This window comes from Leptopilina heterotoma, unplaced genomic scaffold (genome assembly GCF_015476425.1).
Source record: "Leptopilina heterotoma isolate Lh14 unplaced genomic scaffold, ASM1547642v1 Lhet_60, whole genome shotgun sequence".
Classification (NCBI taxonomy): domain Eukaryota; kingdom Metazoa; phylum Arthropoda; class Insecta; order Hymenoptera; family Figitidae; genus Leptopilina; species Leptopilina heterotoma.
In genome coordinates, this window is record NW_025111138.1 from 7,012,885 (window position 1) to 7,029,979 (window position 17,095).

General features: G+C 25.8%; 1 protein-coding gene across 1 annotated transcript; it reads right to left on the minus strand.

The window, feature by feature from the left end:
- Positions 1–707: 707 nt before the first annotated feature.
- LOC122509283 (brefeldin A-inhibited guanine nucleotide-exchange protein 2) lies at positions 708–16,429 on the minus strand. The gene is made up of 13 exons (XM_043623222.1): positions 15,781–16,429; positions 12,733–13,244; positions 12,107–12,483; positions 9,366–9,770; positions 8,745–9,101; positions 8,349–8,660; positions 7,954–8,195; positions 7,481–7,761; positions 6,271–6,604; positions 5,470–6,066; positions 5,039–5,259; positions 2,615–2,818; positions 708–2,272 (listed from the first exon to the last, which is right to left on the minus strand). The coding sequence occupies exons 1-13, from the start codon at positions 15,902–15,904 to the stop codon at positions 1,148–1,150; spliced, it is 5,091 nt and encodes a 1,696-aa protein (XP_043479157.1). The 5' UTR covers positions 15,905–16,429; the 3' UTR covers positions 708–1,147.
- Positions 16,430–17,095: the final 666 nt, after the last annotated feature.

Genomic DNA, 17,095 nt, shown 5'->3' on the forward strand with positions numbered 1-17,095 from the left:
AAAAATTTACAGTTTTTAGCATCTCATAAGCACATTAAATTCACATTTTACAATAAATGTAAAATTTTCATAAAGTTCTATTCATTTCGTGATTTTCATACCTTCTAAGTAAACAATTTTTGCAAAATATTATTTTTTTAAATTAGTCGGCGACGACTTTATTCGAAATGTAATGTTTTGACCCTATAACGAAAATATTTCTTGATTTCATGTCAAAAAGAAATGTAAAAACGGTTGAAAGTAAAAAATCAAGAATTATTTTTTACATATAGATCGAAAAATAAATCAAAATATAAATATAATATTTAAGAAGAATGAAAGATTTAAAATATATTTATAAAAAAATTTCTAACTTAATTTCTAAATAAATTGTAATGTAAATTAATATTCTATAAATGTGACGCTCTCCGAAGAAAGACACTTAAGAAGCAAATCATTTTAAGGTTTTATTTGTGTTATTTTTACCTTAATTAAAATTTTCTGCTTTATTGCGTAAAACTAAAAGTAGTGTTTTAAAATGATTTTGGATGTAATAGACTTAAACATCAGTGGTTTATTTATCAAGAGTTGAATCCTTTTGTGTATTATCATTTTCAAAATTACAAACAACCGATACATTTTTTTCTTCTTAGTTTCCTTTTTTAAGATCGCGTCACAAATATAACACAATTTTGTAAATATAAATTCTACAATTAATTGAATCAAGATTTTAACATTTGTAATTTGGTTTGGAACCAAAAAAAATTTATTAAAATCAGATCGCACTAAACTTATAATAAAATAGGCGCCATAAATTATTTTAAACGAGAATAAACATCTAGTCGAGTACAAATGTACAATGTAACACATTCCTCCAGTACTATAAATTGAAAAACATAATTCCCTATTTATATATGTATATATAAGAAATAAAATTACTACTTTCACGCATTCTTCGATACCGAAGTTACAATAATTATATATATTTATAATAATTCACTACTCTGTGGTTTTTTTTTTCTTTTCAAATAAATTGTGTATGTATAATATTGTAATAATATATAATATGTATAGAATGATACAATTTTAAAGTACAATTCCTTGCGTTCACACTTGCGTTTTCAAGCAAAGTACCAAATAGTTGACATTATTACCGTTTAGTTATTAACTATTGCTGTGTAATTCTGAAAACAGGACCAAGCCTAAGGAAAAACCTTCGCAGAACAGATCTTAATTCAGGTTTAAGATCGAAGCACATAACTTCGCATAGCAATAGATAACAATTTGATGCGTGCACTGCAAAACGATTGTCGGACATTTTCAATATTCTCGTTAGTAGGAGAAGGAGAATTGGCGTCCATGCGTCACGATGCGCTTCGGTTGAGAGTGCGAGGAAATAATCCAAAGCCTCGCGCGCCACTTCCTCGAGACGATTTTCAACTTTTGACCAATCGTTTCTGTGCGCTTCGTCACTGTACATTTTGAAAAGAATTCGTAAAGCACAGGCTAAAGATTGTGTCTCTTGTTTCATGAGACTTGGTTTCACATTGCCACGAAATCCCGCCTTCCAAAGGACATTTCGTTGCTCGTGATTGGAATTGAAATTTTTCGCGAAACGATGCGATTTCAAGAGACACTCGACAAGTCGCAGAAGATGATTTGCCGTCAATGAACAGTACATGCCCTGTTCCTCTTTCTGTTGATCACCGCCATTACTGCCGCCTAATTCGCTTGATTTATGATTCATCATGTCAGCTTGAGCTAGAGCAAGATTCTCCTGATCCTCTTTTCTCGAGGTGGCCGGATAAAAGACGACATTGTCAATTGTTTGGATTAATTCCAATTGCACGACACACTTGATGAGTAGGGCGGAGAAAATTTTCGTTCGATGATTCTCACCGTTCGTTAGACTCTGATTACTGTTACTTCTCTTCAGGATGCCTACATGATCGGAATCACCGGTGATTACATCGAGATCTGATTCCTTGTTCGGTGATTGTGGTTTCCACGTGAGCAGTGCATTTGGCAGGGTACTTTCAAAAATATCAAAGACACAACGACACGTTTTATCCCACGTTTGTTCGTCAAATTTTATTCCATTACTGATGACTAAATTCTCGAGACAATTTGTTCCTGATCGTGCCAATTGTTCATTGTCTTGTTGAACACACCATAATAGTTGGGAGTACAATTGCTCAAGGAGAATGGGTCCGAGAATCTCGTAAAATTGCGAGAAGACATCGACTATTGCGTAGAGTGCATGATTACACGTCGTTGTCATCCATTCAGCTTTCTACAAAAGTATTTACTTTTTTAACAAATTTCCTTCATTTCTTTCTTCCTCTAATTTCTTTTTCTTTCTTATCAACTAAACTAGAAATTTTCATTGTTGATCAAAATGTAAATTTTTGGAGAAATCTTCCTCCAAATTAATTAATCTTAATATTGTCAACTAAGTTAACTACATTACTCTTGTTAATAAAGTGAACTATTTGAGAGAAATAAATTATAATCTATTGCTCTCAAATACTTCACTTTGTTAACTTTGTTAACTTTGTTTTTCTTCAATTTTAACAAATTCTGTTCGAAATTTATATCAGAAAATTTTTAAATACATGAAAAATTAATAATTTACCTCTGTATGTTGCTCGGGTAATTTCATATTATCGAATATCCTAAAGAGAACTTGGAACAAATCTTTCCACCAATGTGGTTTAAAAGACAAACCATGGGTTTTGACAACTTCGAAAAGTACAGTCAACGCTCTCGTTCTGACATCTAATTTACATCTGCTAACGACGCACGATAATTCGAATAATAAGGGGAACCAACCTCTCACCTATAAATACATAAAACAAATTAATTTCATATTGAAATAAAATAATCTTACAATTAGTAGTTTAATGATTTTGATTGAACAATCAATTTGAACAAATTCTTTCAAGTTTTTAAAATAATCGCAATTCTTAATAATTGAAATTTAACAATTACTTATTGAATTTTCTTAAAATTTTTGTAAATAATTGAATTCTTCTCAGAATATTATTACAATTTTCTAAAATAATTTAATTCTTTCAAGGAATTTTATTGAAATATAGAAAATAATTAAATTCTTTCGAAGAATAGATGCTATTAAAAGTTTGAACTATAATTGAATTCTTTCAAAACATTTCTTTAATTTATTGAATATTAATTTTGTTAATAATTATAATGAAATATTCGGTTTTTGAAGTTTATTAAAATAGTATAGAAAAGAATTGAATTCCTCAGGAGAATTTTATTATTTATAAAAAATAGTTTAATTTTTGGGATGAATTTTACTTCGAAAGGGTTTCTTGACAAGAATATGTTTCAAATTTTGGAAAATAATTGAAATTCTGTAAGGAATTCAATTATTTATGAAAAAAATTAAATTCTTGACACAAATTTGTTTCAAATTTTTGAAAATAATTGAAATCCTTTGAAGAATTTTATTATTAACGAAAATAATTAAAATCTTTAAAAGATTTTTAATTTTTATAAAGATAATTGAATTCTTGCGAAGAATTTTATTAAAATTTACAAAAATAATTTAAATCCTTTGAAGAATTTTATTATTTAAAATAATAATTGACATCTTAAAAAGAATGTTATTTTTTATGAAGATAATTGAATTTTCAGGAAGACTTTTATTAAAATTTTTGAAAATAATTGAAATCCTCCGAAGAATTTTATTATTAATGAAAAATAATTGAAAACTTGCAAAGAATTTTATTTTTTATACGGATAATTGAATTCTTGGAAAAAATTTTATTAAATTTTTTGAAAATAATTGAAATCCTCTGAAGAATTTTATTATTAATGAAAAATAATTGAAATCTTCAAAAGAATTTTATTTTTTATGAAGATATTTTTACCAAGAATTTTATAGAAATTTTGCGACAATAATTAAATTGCTTAGAAGAAAATTAAAATTCTTTTGAGAAATTAAATTGAAATTGTATCAAAAATAATTGAATTTTTCCGACGAATTTGATTTAAATTTTTAACAATAATTGAATTTTTAAAAGAAATTTTATTATTTAAGAAAATAATTGAAATTTTCAAAAGAATTTTTTTTATGAAGATAATTGAATTCTTGCGTAGAATTTGATTGAAATTTTTGAAAAGAATTTAAATTCTCAGAAGAATTTTATTATTAATGAAAATAATTGAAAACTTGCAAACAATTTTATTTTTTATGAAAATAATTAAATTCTTGCTAAGAATTTTATTAAAAGTTAGTGACAATAATTTAATTGCTTCGAGGAAAATTAAAATTCTTTCGAGAAATTAAATTAAAATTTTATGAAAAATAATTGAATTTTTGAAAAGAATTTCATAGCTATTGAAAATAATTGAATTTTCAGGAAGAACTTTATTAAAATTTTTGAAAATAATTTAAATCCTCCGAAGAATTTTATTATAAATGAAAATAATTAAAATTTTCAAAGAATTTAATTTTTTATGAAGATAATTGAATTTTTAGGGAGAATTTTATTGAAATTTTTGAAAATAATAATTGGATTCTTTAGGAAAATTTTATAACGAATTAAGAAAAAAATTGAATTCTTTTGGGGAATTTTATTGATAATAATAATTTAAAGTTTGCAAATATTTTACTATTTTAAAAAATAATTGAATTGCTCTAAGGATTTATTAAACTTTTGTTGAAAATAATTGAATTTTTGCAAAAAATTGTATTATTTATAAAAATAACTGAATTCATCTGAAGAATTCAATTATTTTCATAAATAATAACATTCTTCGGAAGAAAGATTTTTGAAAATATAAACAATAATAATTAATTATTTAAGAATTTTTTTAAAATTTTGATTATGAAATTATTCAAAAATTTATATTTGAAAATAAAAAATTTTGTAATTTCCATAATAATAAGAAATTGAATATTACGTTCCGCAAGCGTAACATTTGCTATAGTTACAAAATAAATTCAAATGCTGCGGAAAAAAATATAAAAAATTAACTAAATTTTAAAATCAAAATAGTTATTTCATGTTTATTGATTGAAAATTCTCACCCAAGCTCGATCATCTTCAGACACCATTCCATTATCATCCATCATACCTTCAGCGAACATATTCGGATTCATATCGATATAACAGGCACAAGATCGAATCAGTCTTATCGCTTCCATACTTGTGTCAGGAAATGACGCATTACAGGCGAATTCACTTAGGCACTTAACCGCATCTTGAAATGAATCTACCATGATGCTAAAATCTTCAGCGTACAATTCATCTGCGAAAAAAGGTTTAATTACTTTAGAATTCTTTTTCCAAAAATCCCCTAATTGTTATTAGGATTTATATTTTTATTTGGACAAATAATATTATATTAACAAAACAAGAATATAAATAAGGTTTAGTAATAGTATAAGTAATTGTGTTCTAATATCTATTAGAACATAGAATTTAATCTCTACTAGAATTAGACAAAGAAGAAACTCACTGATAATTTTTCCAGTCATAGAGAAGGCAAGCTCAACAACCGACTCATCACGATCACTCGCCGCATGATGAAAAACGCTGAATATATTCTTCCAACCTGATCGTATATTCGGCGCTTGTGAATGTACAATTTGTGCAACACATCTGACAACCATATCGCGAATAATTGGCGAACGATTCTTCTTCATTATATGCTCGAAAGGCCTGAGAAAATCCTTTTGAAATCGGAAATTTGCAAATTCACCTTTCTCAATGAATTTCGTTGCCAATTGTCTCAATGAATCGACGGCAAAAAATGAGATATCCTGTCGAGGACTACAGCCGACACGATCAAAATGCTCGCCAATTACTTGCCAAATTCGTGACCATTGCAATCTAATACGTCCCATATTGTAGTAGGAAATTTCAACTATTTTTGTCAATGAAAACATTCGCGGTTGCATTGGATGCGCCAATTCTTCCAGTGATACTTGACAGAGTGCCTTGACAAATTCCACAATTGCATCGCCGTCCAATCTGGTTGAACCAGTAAATATTCTATCCACTGCCACGACAACGCTCTGCGAACTTGTCTCGCCGATTGACTCCTTTACGCTCGCTGAAAAAATTAAATATCCAAATTAGAATAAATTAAAAAATGTCTCCAAAATTCTCGACGTCTTATTTGGTGTTTTCGAGATCAAAATGTCACTAATTATTATTTATTTCGCCCAGAAAATAATTATCGTTTTGATTGCAGAAAAGAAATTAAAGTTCAGGAATTAAAAGAAGGAAATAAAATTAACTGTAATTAATTACTTACGATCTAGAGAACTGAGATTTAAACTATTGGACTGATTAGAATTATTGTAACTTAAACTCGTGAGATTAGCGAGTGGCGATTGAAAATGAGGCTTCGAGGGAGGTCCCAGAAGTTGAGGTCGCACTCCAGTTCCAATTAATTGAGCGAGCTCCAATTGCGATATGCATTTGACGACATCGAGCCAAGAGCTGCCAAGGTAATTTCCGTCCGTGTGCGCGACAGTTATTAACGTTTTTATTGTATCTATATTCTTTGATTTCATTTCCGTTATGGGCGAATTTGCCGTCAAGAGAGTGAATCTCGCCAAAGCTTGTACATACGCATCACGTTCCAACTGCAATTAAAAATAAAATCCAATTGTTTTTTTAATAATTAATACAGGCCTCGGATCGACTTTAAAATGCAATTCAATTATTTTCTTCAATTTTTAACTAAACTTCATCTATAAATCGATTATTTTAAATAATTTTCCGAAACTTCTTTGAGAATTCAATTCTTTAATTACAAAAATTCAATTTTTTTATTTGTTGTCTCAAAAATGTTCAAAATAATTCTAAAAAATTTTAATGTTATCATTTTTTCTATGAATTTGCATTTTCGGAAATATATAATTGAAAATATTGAAAATAATTGAATTTTAAAAAATTCGAAGAATTACATTTTTCAAAAATATTTTAACATAATTTTTAAAAGCTAATTTTAATTAATTTTCATTTTTATGAATTTACACTTGACGATTTTTCATTAAAATTTTTGAAAATTTAATTATTTTCAAAATTTGCAATTAAAATTCATCAAAAGTCGATTTTCCAAAATTTGTAATAAAATACTTGAAAAAATCAATTATTTCAATTAAATTCTACAAAATTTCAATTATTCACAATTTTTTTTAATTGTATATTTCGAAAATTTCATTTTAAAAATTATTCAAAAATACTTCTTGAAAGATTTGTCTATTCTAATTTTTCACACTATAAAAATTTGAAACAAATTGAATTTTTCCAAAGAAAATGTGTTATTTTGCTGCAATATTTGGAAAAAGAAGTCGAAAAAGTCTCAATTTTTGAAAATCAGTCGAAAGAGTCGAAAAAATTTAAATGTCCGAAGCCTATTAATAATATTAACATATGAATAATTTTCTTAAAAAAACTACTACTAATAAATATTTAATATTTAATTTAACTAACTAATTTGGTTAAAAAAAACTCACCGTCATGTGGAAAATACAAGCGATTCTAATTGCGCATCGAATACCGTCTAAACACAAAGAGGCAATTTCAGGATCATCACAATCTTGAAGACCAACACTGAAAGCTGCCAGGAATGGTGTCCACGCAATTTTAAACATTGGACGAACATGTTCGAGATGTTTTGCCGTGGTGAATGGCGCTTGAACGTGACTAACCGACTCCATTAAATTCTTTGCTGCCGTTGAGATCACTTCCATTTCCATATTCCACAAAAGTCTCCGTTTCTTTTCACTAGAAATAACTGTAACAATAAAAGAATTGTTATTTTATTCAATATTTAGAGAATACAAAAATAATGATGAACTATTATTAACTATTAACTATTATTAACTATTAACTATTAATAATTTATTAACTATATTTTAATTTTGATAAAATAAATTAAAATATTTAAATCATAAACATTTAAACATAATATTTAAATCATAAACACCTTGTTTCCCAAGTCTATTTGGATTCGATTTCATTTTGATTTCATTGCCCGCAATTTGGTCGTAGATTTTCGACAAGTACTCCTCTGGTAAATCTTCATTATCACTAATTCGTCGATTTAGTTTGATGTATTGCTCTTTGGTCATTTTGTTTTTGACCTGAGGTGAATGCAAATCTGTAGTGAGCATAATAATTGAAAAACCGAGAACATAGACAGTATCGGCACTAGTAAACAGACCATTACTGTAAAAGAAATAAAAAAATTTATTTTCCGACTTACAATTAGTTATTTCGAGTCATTTTATCGAATAGAAAAAAATTCTTCAAAAAACGATGAAATTTTAAAGTTTTTCTTTTAAATAGACAGAAATAGTGTATTTAATTAAAAATACATACTTGGGATTACACTCGCAGTATCGACTGGCAAATTTCTCCATTAGCCGATCGATTTTTTGAGCTTCACCCGGCAGTCGAAATCCTTCCAAAAAATATCTAAGAGCATTGACTAATTCTCGCTTCGCAAAATCCATTTGATCTATATAACTGTACATAACTACATTATGATTATGATCACCGAGGAAATCTCCAATTGCAGTTTTATCGAGACGCTCATCGACGTGTAGCCATCTCGCCACATCAGTCGGCGATGTTCCCAAACGACCTTGTTCCTGAAGATACTGGATTCCTTTACTTGGTTTACGATTAAATCTTTTGGAAAAAAAAATAAATTAAAAATCATTTGCTTTAAGTTAATAAATAACGATAAAAAAAATTGTTCCAAATAAAACTTACATTTCAATACCAGCTTCCCAAACTTCTTTCTGATGTTTTTGTACCTCGTATTGCTCCGGAGAATCGGGAACTTCCTTATTTCCTACGAGACTAGAATTTGCGGACGACAAACTACCGGCACTTCCATAACGTGGCAAAGGTGGATCGAGCGGAGGATCAGGCGGCTCCGTTGGCAATTGTTGTTCAGCGGGAATACTGGGATTCACGTAGAGATCACGACTCCATTCGACCATACACTTCAAAATCGACACCAAGCACTCGAGACCTCGTATTCTCATCGATTTCTCCTGATTCGGAGACGCGCCAAGCTCCAGGGCATGTCGACCTTGCGCTATCTTCGATAAGTCATTAACCAGCCTGAAAATCACAATCGAAATTAATTCAAATTTTAATTAATTTAATTTAAATTAAAATTTAACAATTAAATTTAAATTAAAATTCAACAATTAAATTTTAATTAAAATTCAACAATTAAATTTTAATTTAAATTCAACAATTTAATTTGAATTTGAATTAAAATTAAACAAAATTAATTGTAATTTTAATTAAAACTAAACAATTTAATAATTTTAATCCGAATTTTTCATACAATAATGAAATGATTTAGAAAATAAAACAAACCTTTCAAATAAATTAGCAGCCGATAGATCACAGTCATAGTTTACGTAAATATCAACGACACTTTGCGCATCGGCACAAATACGAGTCAGTGCATGTATCACCATCCATTTATGTTCAAAGGAACTGCTTGATGTTTCGAGTATATTCATGAAAATCTCCTTGAAAAATACTTCAATCTGCATTTTTAAATGTACCTTAAAACGTGCTAGCAATGCAAGGAATAACGCCAAGGACAATTCAAAAACTTCAGGTACTGAAGAAACGCCATTCTTCGATAAAGCAACACACAAATACTGCTTAATTGCAATAACAAACATTTCATTCGATCTCAATATTGGTCCCGCATTTTGCAATATACCCAAGAGCAATTGTAGTGACAATATTTTTGATCGTAGCTCGTGAGATCTGTAACAATTTTTAATAAAATATTTTATTTATCAACTGAATTACAATTTCAATTAAAAAATTAAAGACAAAATTAAATTAAAGATTAAAGTAAAAACAAAAAAATTAAAATTAAAGTAAAAACTAAATTAAAAATTAAAATCAAAACAACAAATAAAAATTGAAGTAAAAACTATATTAGAAATTAGATTTAAATTATCTGGGTCATCACAATTAATTTAATTCACAATTCTTAAAAAGTAACCACAGCCGATAATCAGCAGAAGATGAAAAATTATTTTCTGAGCGAACTTTATCTTCTGTTTACTAACAATTGTTAGTCAAAATATTTTTTACCGGTCCCAAACTATTGCTAGAACAATTCCAATTAATATCTAGGTCATCAAAATTAATTTAATTCACAGTTCATAAAAAGTAACCACAGCTGATAATCAGCAGAAGATAAAAAATTATTTTTTTAACGAACTTTATCTTCTGTTTACTAACAATTGTTAGTCAAAAATTTTTTTACTGGTCCCAAACTATTGCTAGAAGAATTCCAATTAATATCTAGGTCATTAAAATTAATTAAGTATACATTACAAAATAAAAACTTCAAATAATTTAAAAAAAATTCAATTGATTTTTTTCTAAAAAATTATTTCTATATAATTGTTAGTTAAAAGAATGAAAAATTCAAATTTTCAAAGATTTTATTTCAAAACCTTTTCAAAATTCAATTATTTCTAAAAATCCATGATACAATGCTTTTTTAATATTCAATTATTATCTAAAATTTTAACTAAAATTCATTTTTAAATCAATTTTTATTTAAAAATTCTAGGAGAATTCAATTATTTAACTTCAAAAATAAATAATTTATTAAATAATAATTGAATGTTTATTAAAATTGAATTTTCATAAAGAATTTTATCAACAAATTTATAAATAATTGAATTCTTTTGACGAATTTTAAAAAATTCTTTAAGAATAAATTCATTTTTTGATAAGTTCCATTAAAATTGTATTAAAAATAATTGAAATTCTACGATGAGTTAATTATTGTGAAAAAATTTGTAAATAATTTGAATTTCTGAGAAATTTTAATTATTTATGAAAATAATTAAATCTTTGCATAGAATTTTATCAAATTTTTTTTAAATAATTCAATTTCGGAGATGAATTTTATTATTTTTAAAGATATTTGAAATTTCGACAAGAATTATTTTTAATTTTTGAACATAATTGAATTATTGAGAAGAAATTTATAAAAAAAATTTGTAAATAATTGAATTCATGTGAAGTTTTTATTATTTATGAAAATAATTAAATGTTTGCATAGTATTTTATCAAATTTTTTTTAAATAATTGGATTTTGGAGAAGAATTTATTATTTTTAAAGATATTAGAAATTTTTTTAATTTTTTATCATAATTGAATTATTGCGAAGAAGTTATTAAAAAATTGGTAAATAATTGAATTCTTCTGAAATTTTTATTATTTATGAAAAAATTTTTTGAAAATAATTGAAATTTTGCCAAGAATTTTGTTAAAATTTCTAAAAATACCTATAATTAAATTTTGGAGAAGAATTGATTATTATTTATAGAGATAATATTGGTAATTTGACGAGATTTTTTTAAAATTATGAACATAATTAAATTTTGTGATAAGAATTTTATGATTTTTGAAAACAATTGAATTTCTGCAATCATTTGTAACTTATAAAAAATTCAATTTTTTTAGTGTTTACACTAAAATTCTTAGCTATAAATCCATTATTTTTAATGATTAATTAAATATATTTATTAAAAAATTTAACTTATATTTCAGAAGAATTTGATTTATTAAAATTTTTCAAAAATCGAAGTTCTTGAAATTTTCTAATTAAATTCATTCAAAATTGAAATTTTCTAAAATTTGAAATTGAAACCTTTTGAAGTTCACCTATTTATGAAAATTGTAAACGCAACTCTTTTAAAATTGAATTAATTTTGAAATATTTAAGTAAAATTATTCATTAAATAATTTCTAAGTAATAATTTTATGATATTAAGAATTAAGTTATTTAGAAAGAAATTATTGTCAGAAATAGATAAATTTGAAGGTTCTGTATTAGAATTCGTGGTAATTTCATAGTTTATGAGACAAACAAAAAAGACAAAAAAATTCAGAAATTTCTTTTGAATTCTCAAAATTTAATTTTTTCCAGTAATTTTAATAAAAATCCCAGACTTTTTCTTGATTTCTCTGACCAATTCTACTTTCCCTGTCTTTTTCCTGAATTTCCTGACCTGTGGCAACCCTGCATTTGTTATTTAAACTGAACTTTATTCTGTGAAATTAATTTTTCTTACTTTGGATCAGGAGTTCCATCGGGCAGTGGTTTCATAGAAAGTTTGCAAAGTGCGCGGAAAACCAAAAATGCATCTTTTTGCAGAACATGAGTGAATTTTGCAGTTACTATATTGTCACTTTCGGCGACTGTCTCATCTGTATTGTCGTCGGTTGGAACTTGATCCAAACTAATTGCTTCCGAAGTGACGGGAATTGGTGACTCCTCAGAAATAATTGTATTCACCACATCGTCTAAAATTGACTTCACAACAATCTGCGACTCCTGCACATTCTCTCCACTCGGCTCCTCATTGACAACCTGCTCGCTCTCTGTTTCCGTCCCCGAAGTTCCCGACTGATCAGGTTGCTCCATTTCCGCCTTAATGTGCTCCTCCTCCTAAAATGGTAAACAAATTAAAAATATTTCTCTTGAAATAAAGAAATAAAACTCTAAAGTATAAATAACTCTAAAATAAATAGAATTTCTAAAATATTTTAGAAATTCTATTTATATTCGAGTTATTTATACTTTAGAATAAAGAATCTCTAAAATAAATAAAAAGTTAAATTAATACTAAAAGAAATTAAAATATAAATTAGAGAAAAGCGTAAAATTGTAATTTAAATTAAAAATTGTATTTCTTACAGCTTGCGTCTCCATCCTTGCGAAAATAACATTAATCATTTGCGTGAGAGTGGCACGAGCTGTCGTTTGATTGACTAAATTTCTCGACGCAAGATAAACATTGTAAACGGTGCGAATTGTGAGAAGAACAGTTCCCTCGTGAACTTCGACGTGTTGACTTGTCATAACGGTCAACAAGGCTTTGATAATTTGTAATTGAACTCCCTCGTCCGTCTGTGGACCCATAAAGCATGCACATATTGTCTCCACAATGCGAACAATCAGCAATTTACTTGGATCGGTTGAATCTGGAACACTGCCCGTCAGGTGACCGTACGCTATCAACTTTTGTAAACAATCCAATGATGTGACAACAATTCTTGGCGATTTACTTTGACACGCCAATTCAAATGGAAGGAAATATTTTTCCGCCGAAATGACACTTGAATCACTTTTCGGTTGGGGTAATGCATTCGAAATTGCTTCATCACTCTGCGAATTTGGGACATCTTTGATTTCGTTCCGTAAATCCTCTGGAATTTATCGATAAACAAAATTAGTTATAAAAGACAATTTGTACTTTAGATAAAACTTTTTTTTAATTTAATGTTAAATAAAAAATTAATTAAGCAGTGTAACAATTTTATTTTATATTTCACTGGCACTTTTCCCTTATTTATGCTCTCAAAGGTTTGAACGTTCAAATGAACGAAATATTTGTTATTTAAAAATATTTCCATAAATTACTGATTGTTATAAAAATTAAACATTTTAATTTTATACTTAAAAACTTTATTATTAATTATTTTTGACAATAAAGCAAAATTATTGTAAGAAATATTTCATTTGAACAAAGAATAAATAAATTTCGTTCAACTGAACGTTCAGAACTTTAAGATTATCCTGATTTCTAAATTCAATTATTCGAAACTTGAATAATTTTATTAAATAAATATTTAAATACTTATTTGTTTTTTCCACGGGAAATAAAATTTTAAAAATTTCAATTTAAAACCTAAAATTTTATAATTACTAAAAAATACCTTCTAAAATGTAAACTATTTTGTACAATTTTTAACTAAACTTCATCTCTAAATCAATTATATTAAAATTAAAATTAAAATTGAAAAATAATTGAATTTCTTAAAAGAATTTTAATTAAAAATTTTGAACATGCTTGTTGTCTCAAAAATGTTAAAAATAATTCTAAAAAATTTTAATGTTATTATTTTTTCTATAAATTTGAATTTTCGGAAATATATAATTGAAAATAATTGAATTTTAAGAAATTATATTGAAAAATTCGAAGAATTACATTTTTCAAATTTTAACATAATTTTTAAAAGCTAATTTTAATTAATTTTCATTTTTATAAATTTACATTTGACGATTTTTCATTAAAATTTTTGAGAATTCAATTATTTGTAAATTTGCAATTGCAGTTTAATTCAATTATTTTCTGTAGAATTTTAATAAAATTTCACAAAAAGATGCAATTAGAATTTTTAACAATTTTTAACAAACTTTTTCGAAAGAATTCAATTATTTTCTAAAATTTTCATATAAAAAACAATTCAATTATTTTTATAAATAGTAAAATTCTTGGCAAGAATTAAATTATTTTTATTAATATTAAACTTCTTCTAATAAATCCAATGATTTTCAATGCAATTTTAATAAAATTCAATAATCAAATTGTTAATTGCAATTATTAACAGACACAATTATTTTAAAAAGTTGAAAAAAAATTCTTTGTTTAATTCAATTATTTTCAAAATTTTCAATTAAAATGATTAAGAAACCTACATTATTTTCAAAAAATTTAAAGAAATTCTTCAAAATAAATATAATTTCTTGAATAAATTAAATTTTTTTAAAACATTTTAATAAAATTCTCAGCAGAATTTAATTATTTTCTAAAAATGATAATAAAATTCAATAATTAAATGATTAATTTCAATTGTTAACAAACTTGATTATTTTAAAGACTTGAAAGAAATTCTACATAAAAATACAATATTAATTTTAAAAATTTTCAATTAAAATGATTAAAGAAACTCCATTATTTTAAAAAAATTTTTTAAAATTCTTCAAAAGAATTTAATTAGGATTTTCAAAAATTTGAATAAAATTTTTCGCATGAATTCAATTATCTTCATAAATAAATATCAAAGAATATCAATTATTTTCAAATTTTTTGATAAAATTCTTTGCAAGAATTCAATGGATTTTCAATGCATTAAAAATTTTAATGTTATTATTTTTTGTATGAATTTATATTTTCGGAAATATGTAATTAAAAATTTTTTTCATTAAAATTTTTTAAGTATTCAATTATTTTCAAAATTTGCAATTAAAATTCTTCAAAAGTTGATTTTCAAAAATTGTAATAAAAATATTGGAAAACGTCAATTATTTTCAATTGCATTTTACAAAATTTCAGTTATTAAAAATCTTTTTAAATGTATATTTCGAAAATTTAATTGGAAAAATAACTAATTTTTTGAAAGATTTTTGTCTATAGTTTTTTTTTACACTATAAAAATCGAAAAGTTCCATTTTTTTATACTAAAAAATGTGGTAGTTTCTCGCAATATTTGGAAGAAAAGTCGAGAAAGTCACAATTTTTAAAAATAAGTCGAAAAAAGGCGCATTTTTTGAAAATAGTCGAAAGAGTAACAATATCCAAGGCCTGTAAAATATAAATTTTTTTAGTTGTTAGCCATTAGTTGATTGTTAACAATTAGTTGGTTAACAAGTTATCAGTTAATAATTAATCGGTTAACAATTCGATAGTTAAATTAGTCGGTGAACAATTCGACAGTTAATAATTGTTCAGTGAACAATTCAACAGTGAATAATTAGTCGATTAACAATTTCTCAGTCGTTAATTATTAATTAGTTGTTAACAAATAAATTGTTACTACTTAATTAAAACTAAAATTAAATTATTAGAAAAAAAACATGCCTTGTGACACTGACAATTAAAATCAATTGAACAACGAAACAAAAGATAAAAAAAAACAACCAACAAAATTAATGAAACAATCAATTGTTTAATAAACTCACCAAGTGCTGATTCGCACGCTTTTCTAAGTTGTGAGAGATGTGATCTTTTGACATCTCTGTCGGCGAGAATTTTTTCAAGAGCTCTGACAATGAACATCTCTCTGGTTTTGGAATTATTTTGCATCGTCAATTATGACACCTGATCCCACTGATCTCCAGTTCAAATTCTATCCAACAAATATGTATTGAATGGCAGAATTGATAAGTAAGATAAGTAATGTAATAGCAGGTTAAATTTGTGAAAGTAGATTGACGTAAGCATCCTGACGATTAGGTTGTCAACATTAATATAGTGCACATTGCAATAGGTTTAATTTAACGAAGAAAATTTTAATTCACAAATAATTTTCATGATTCGAAAATGAAAATTTACTTATTTAATAGTCAATCGGATAATTTACACAGTAAGCATTACTAAATATATGTGAAGAAACGATTGTTGAATGTTGACAGATTGACAGGGCACATATTCGATTTTTTTAGTGGTTAAGTATGTGAAGGTGGTCCTCCATCATGGGCCACCTATAAACTTTTTAGTTGATTCACGTTCCAGTAGATGACACAATTGAAAATTTCTTGCTAGTTACCATGTGAGTTAAATTTATCGACTGTAGGTTTTCTTCGCCGCGGGAATTTTCAAATTTAATTTTCTTCTTTCTTTTTTCATATTGTTTTCCATACAGATTTTTTCTTTCTTTCTTTTTTCCGTTTTTTTCCTTCCTATTTGTTCTTTCCGTCTTCATTTATTTATTTATCGATAAGTATTTTTTCTTCTTTTTCTTTATTTTCGGACTAATATTTAATACACTCAGGAAACAGTTTCACTTGGATTGAATAGATTGTCGTTTCTTCAATAAATAATCTTTTCGTAAATAAATAATTTTATTTTTTCTCTTCGCATTCAAAAATTATTTTATTATTAAAAATAATTTCAATGATTTTAATAATTTTTGGACCTGAAACAAAAAAAAAAATTAATTATACTGACGAAATGAAATTAACTATTATTAATTATTATTAAATATTACAAACCTGTTATAGAAGATTTTTCGTTATTATAAACTGAGACTAAAAAGCATAATTAATTATAATTTAAAACAGAAGAAATTTAATTATTTAAATCTAAAACGGAAATTTTTTTCAATAATTATTATTAACCTGAAAGAAAAAATGTTTTGTTTAAAAGTAAATAATAATAATTTTCTAAAAAAGACTTGCCGTCGATACGTTTTCTCTGCGCATTATTATCCTCACTTACTTGTCTGAAACATATAAAGAAAAATAAGATTTATTAGTTTATAATTTTAGTATTTGG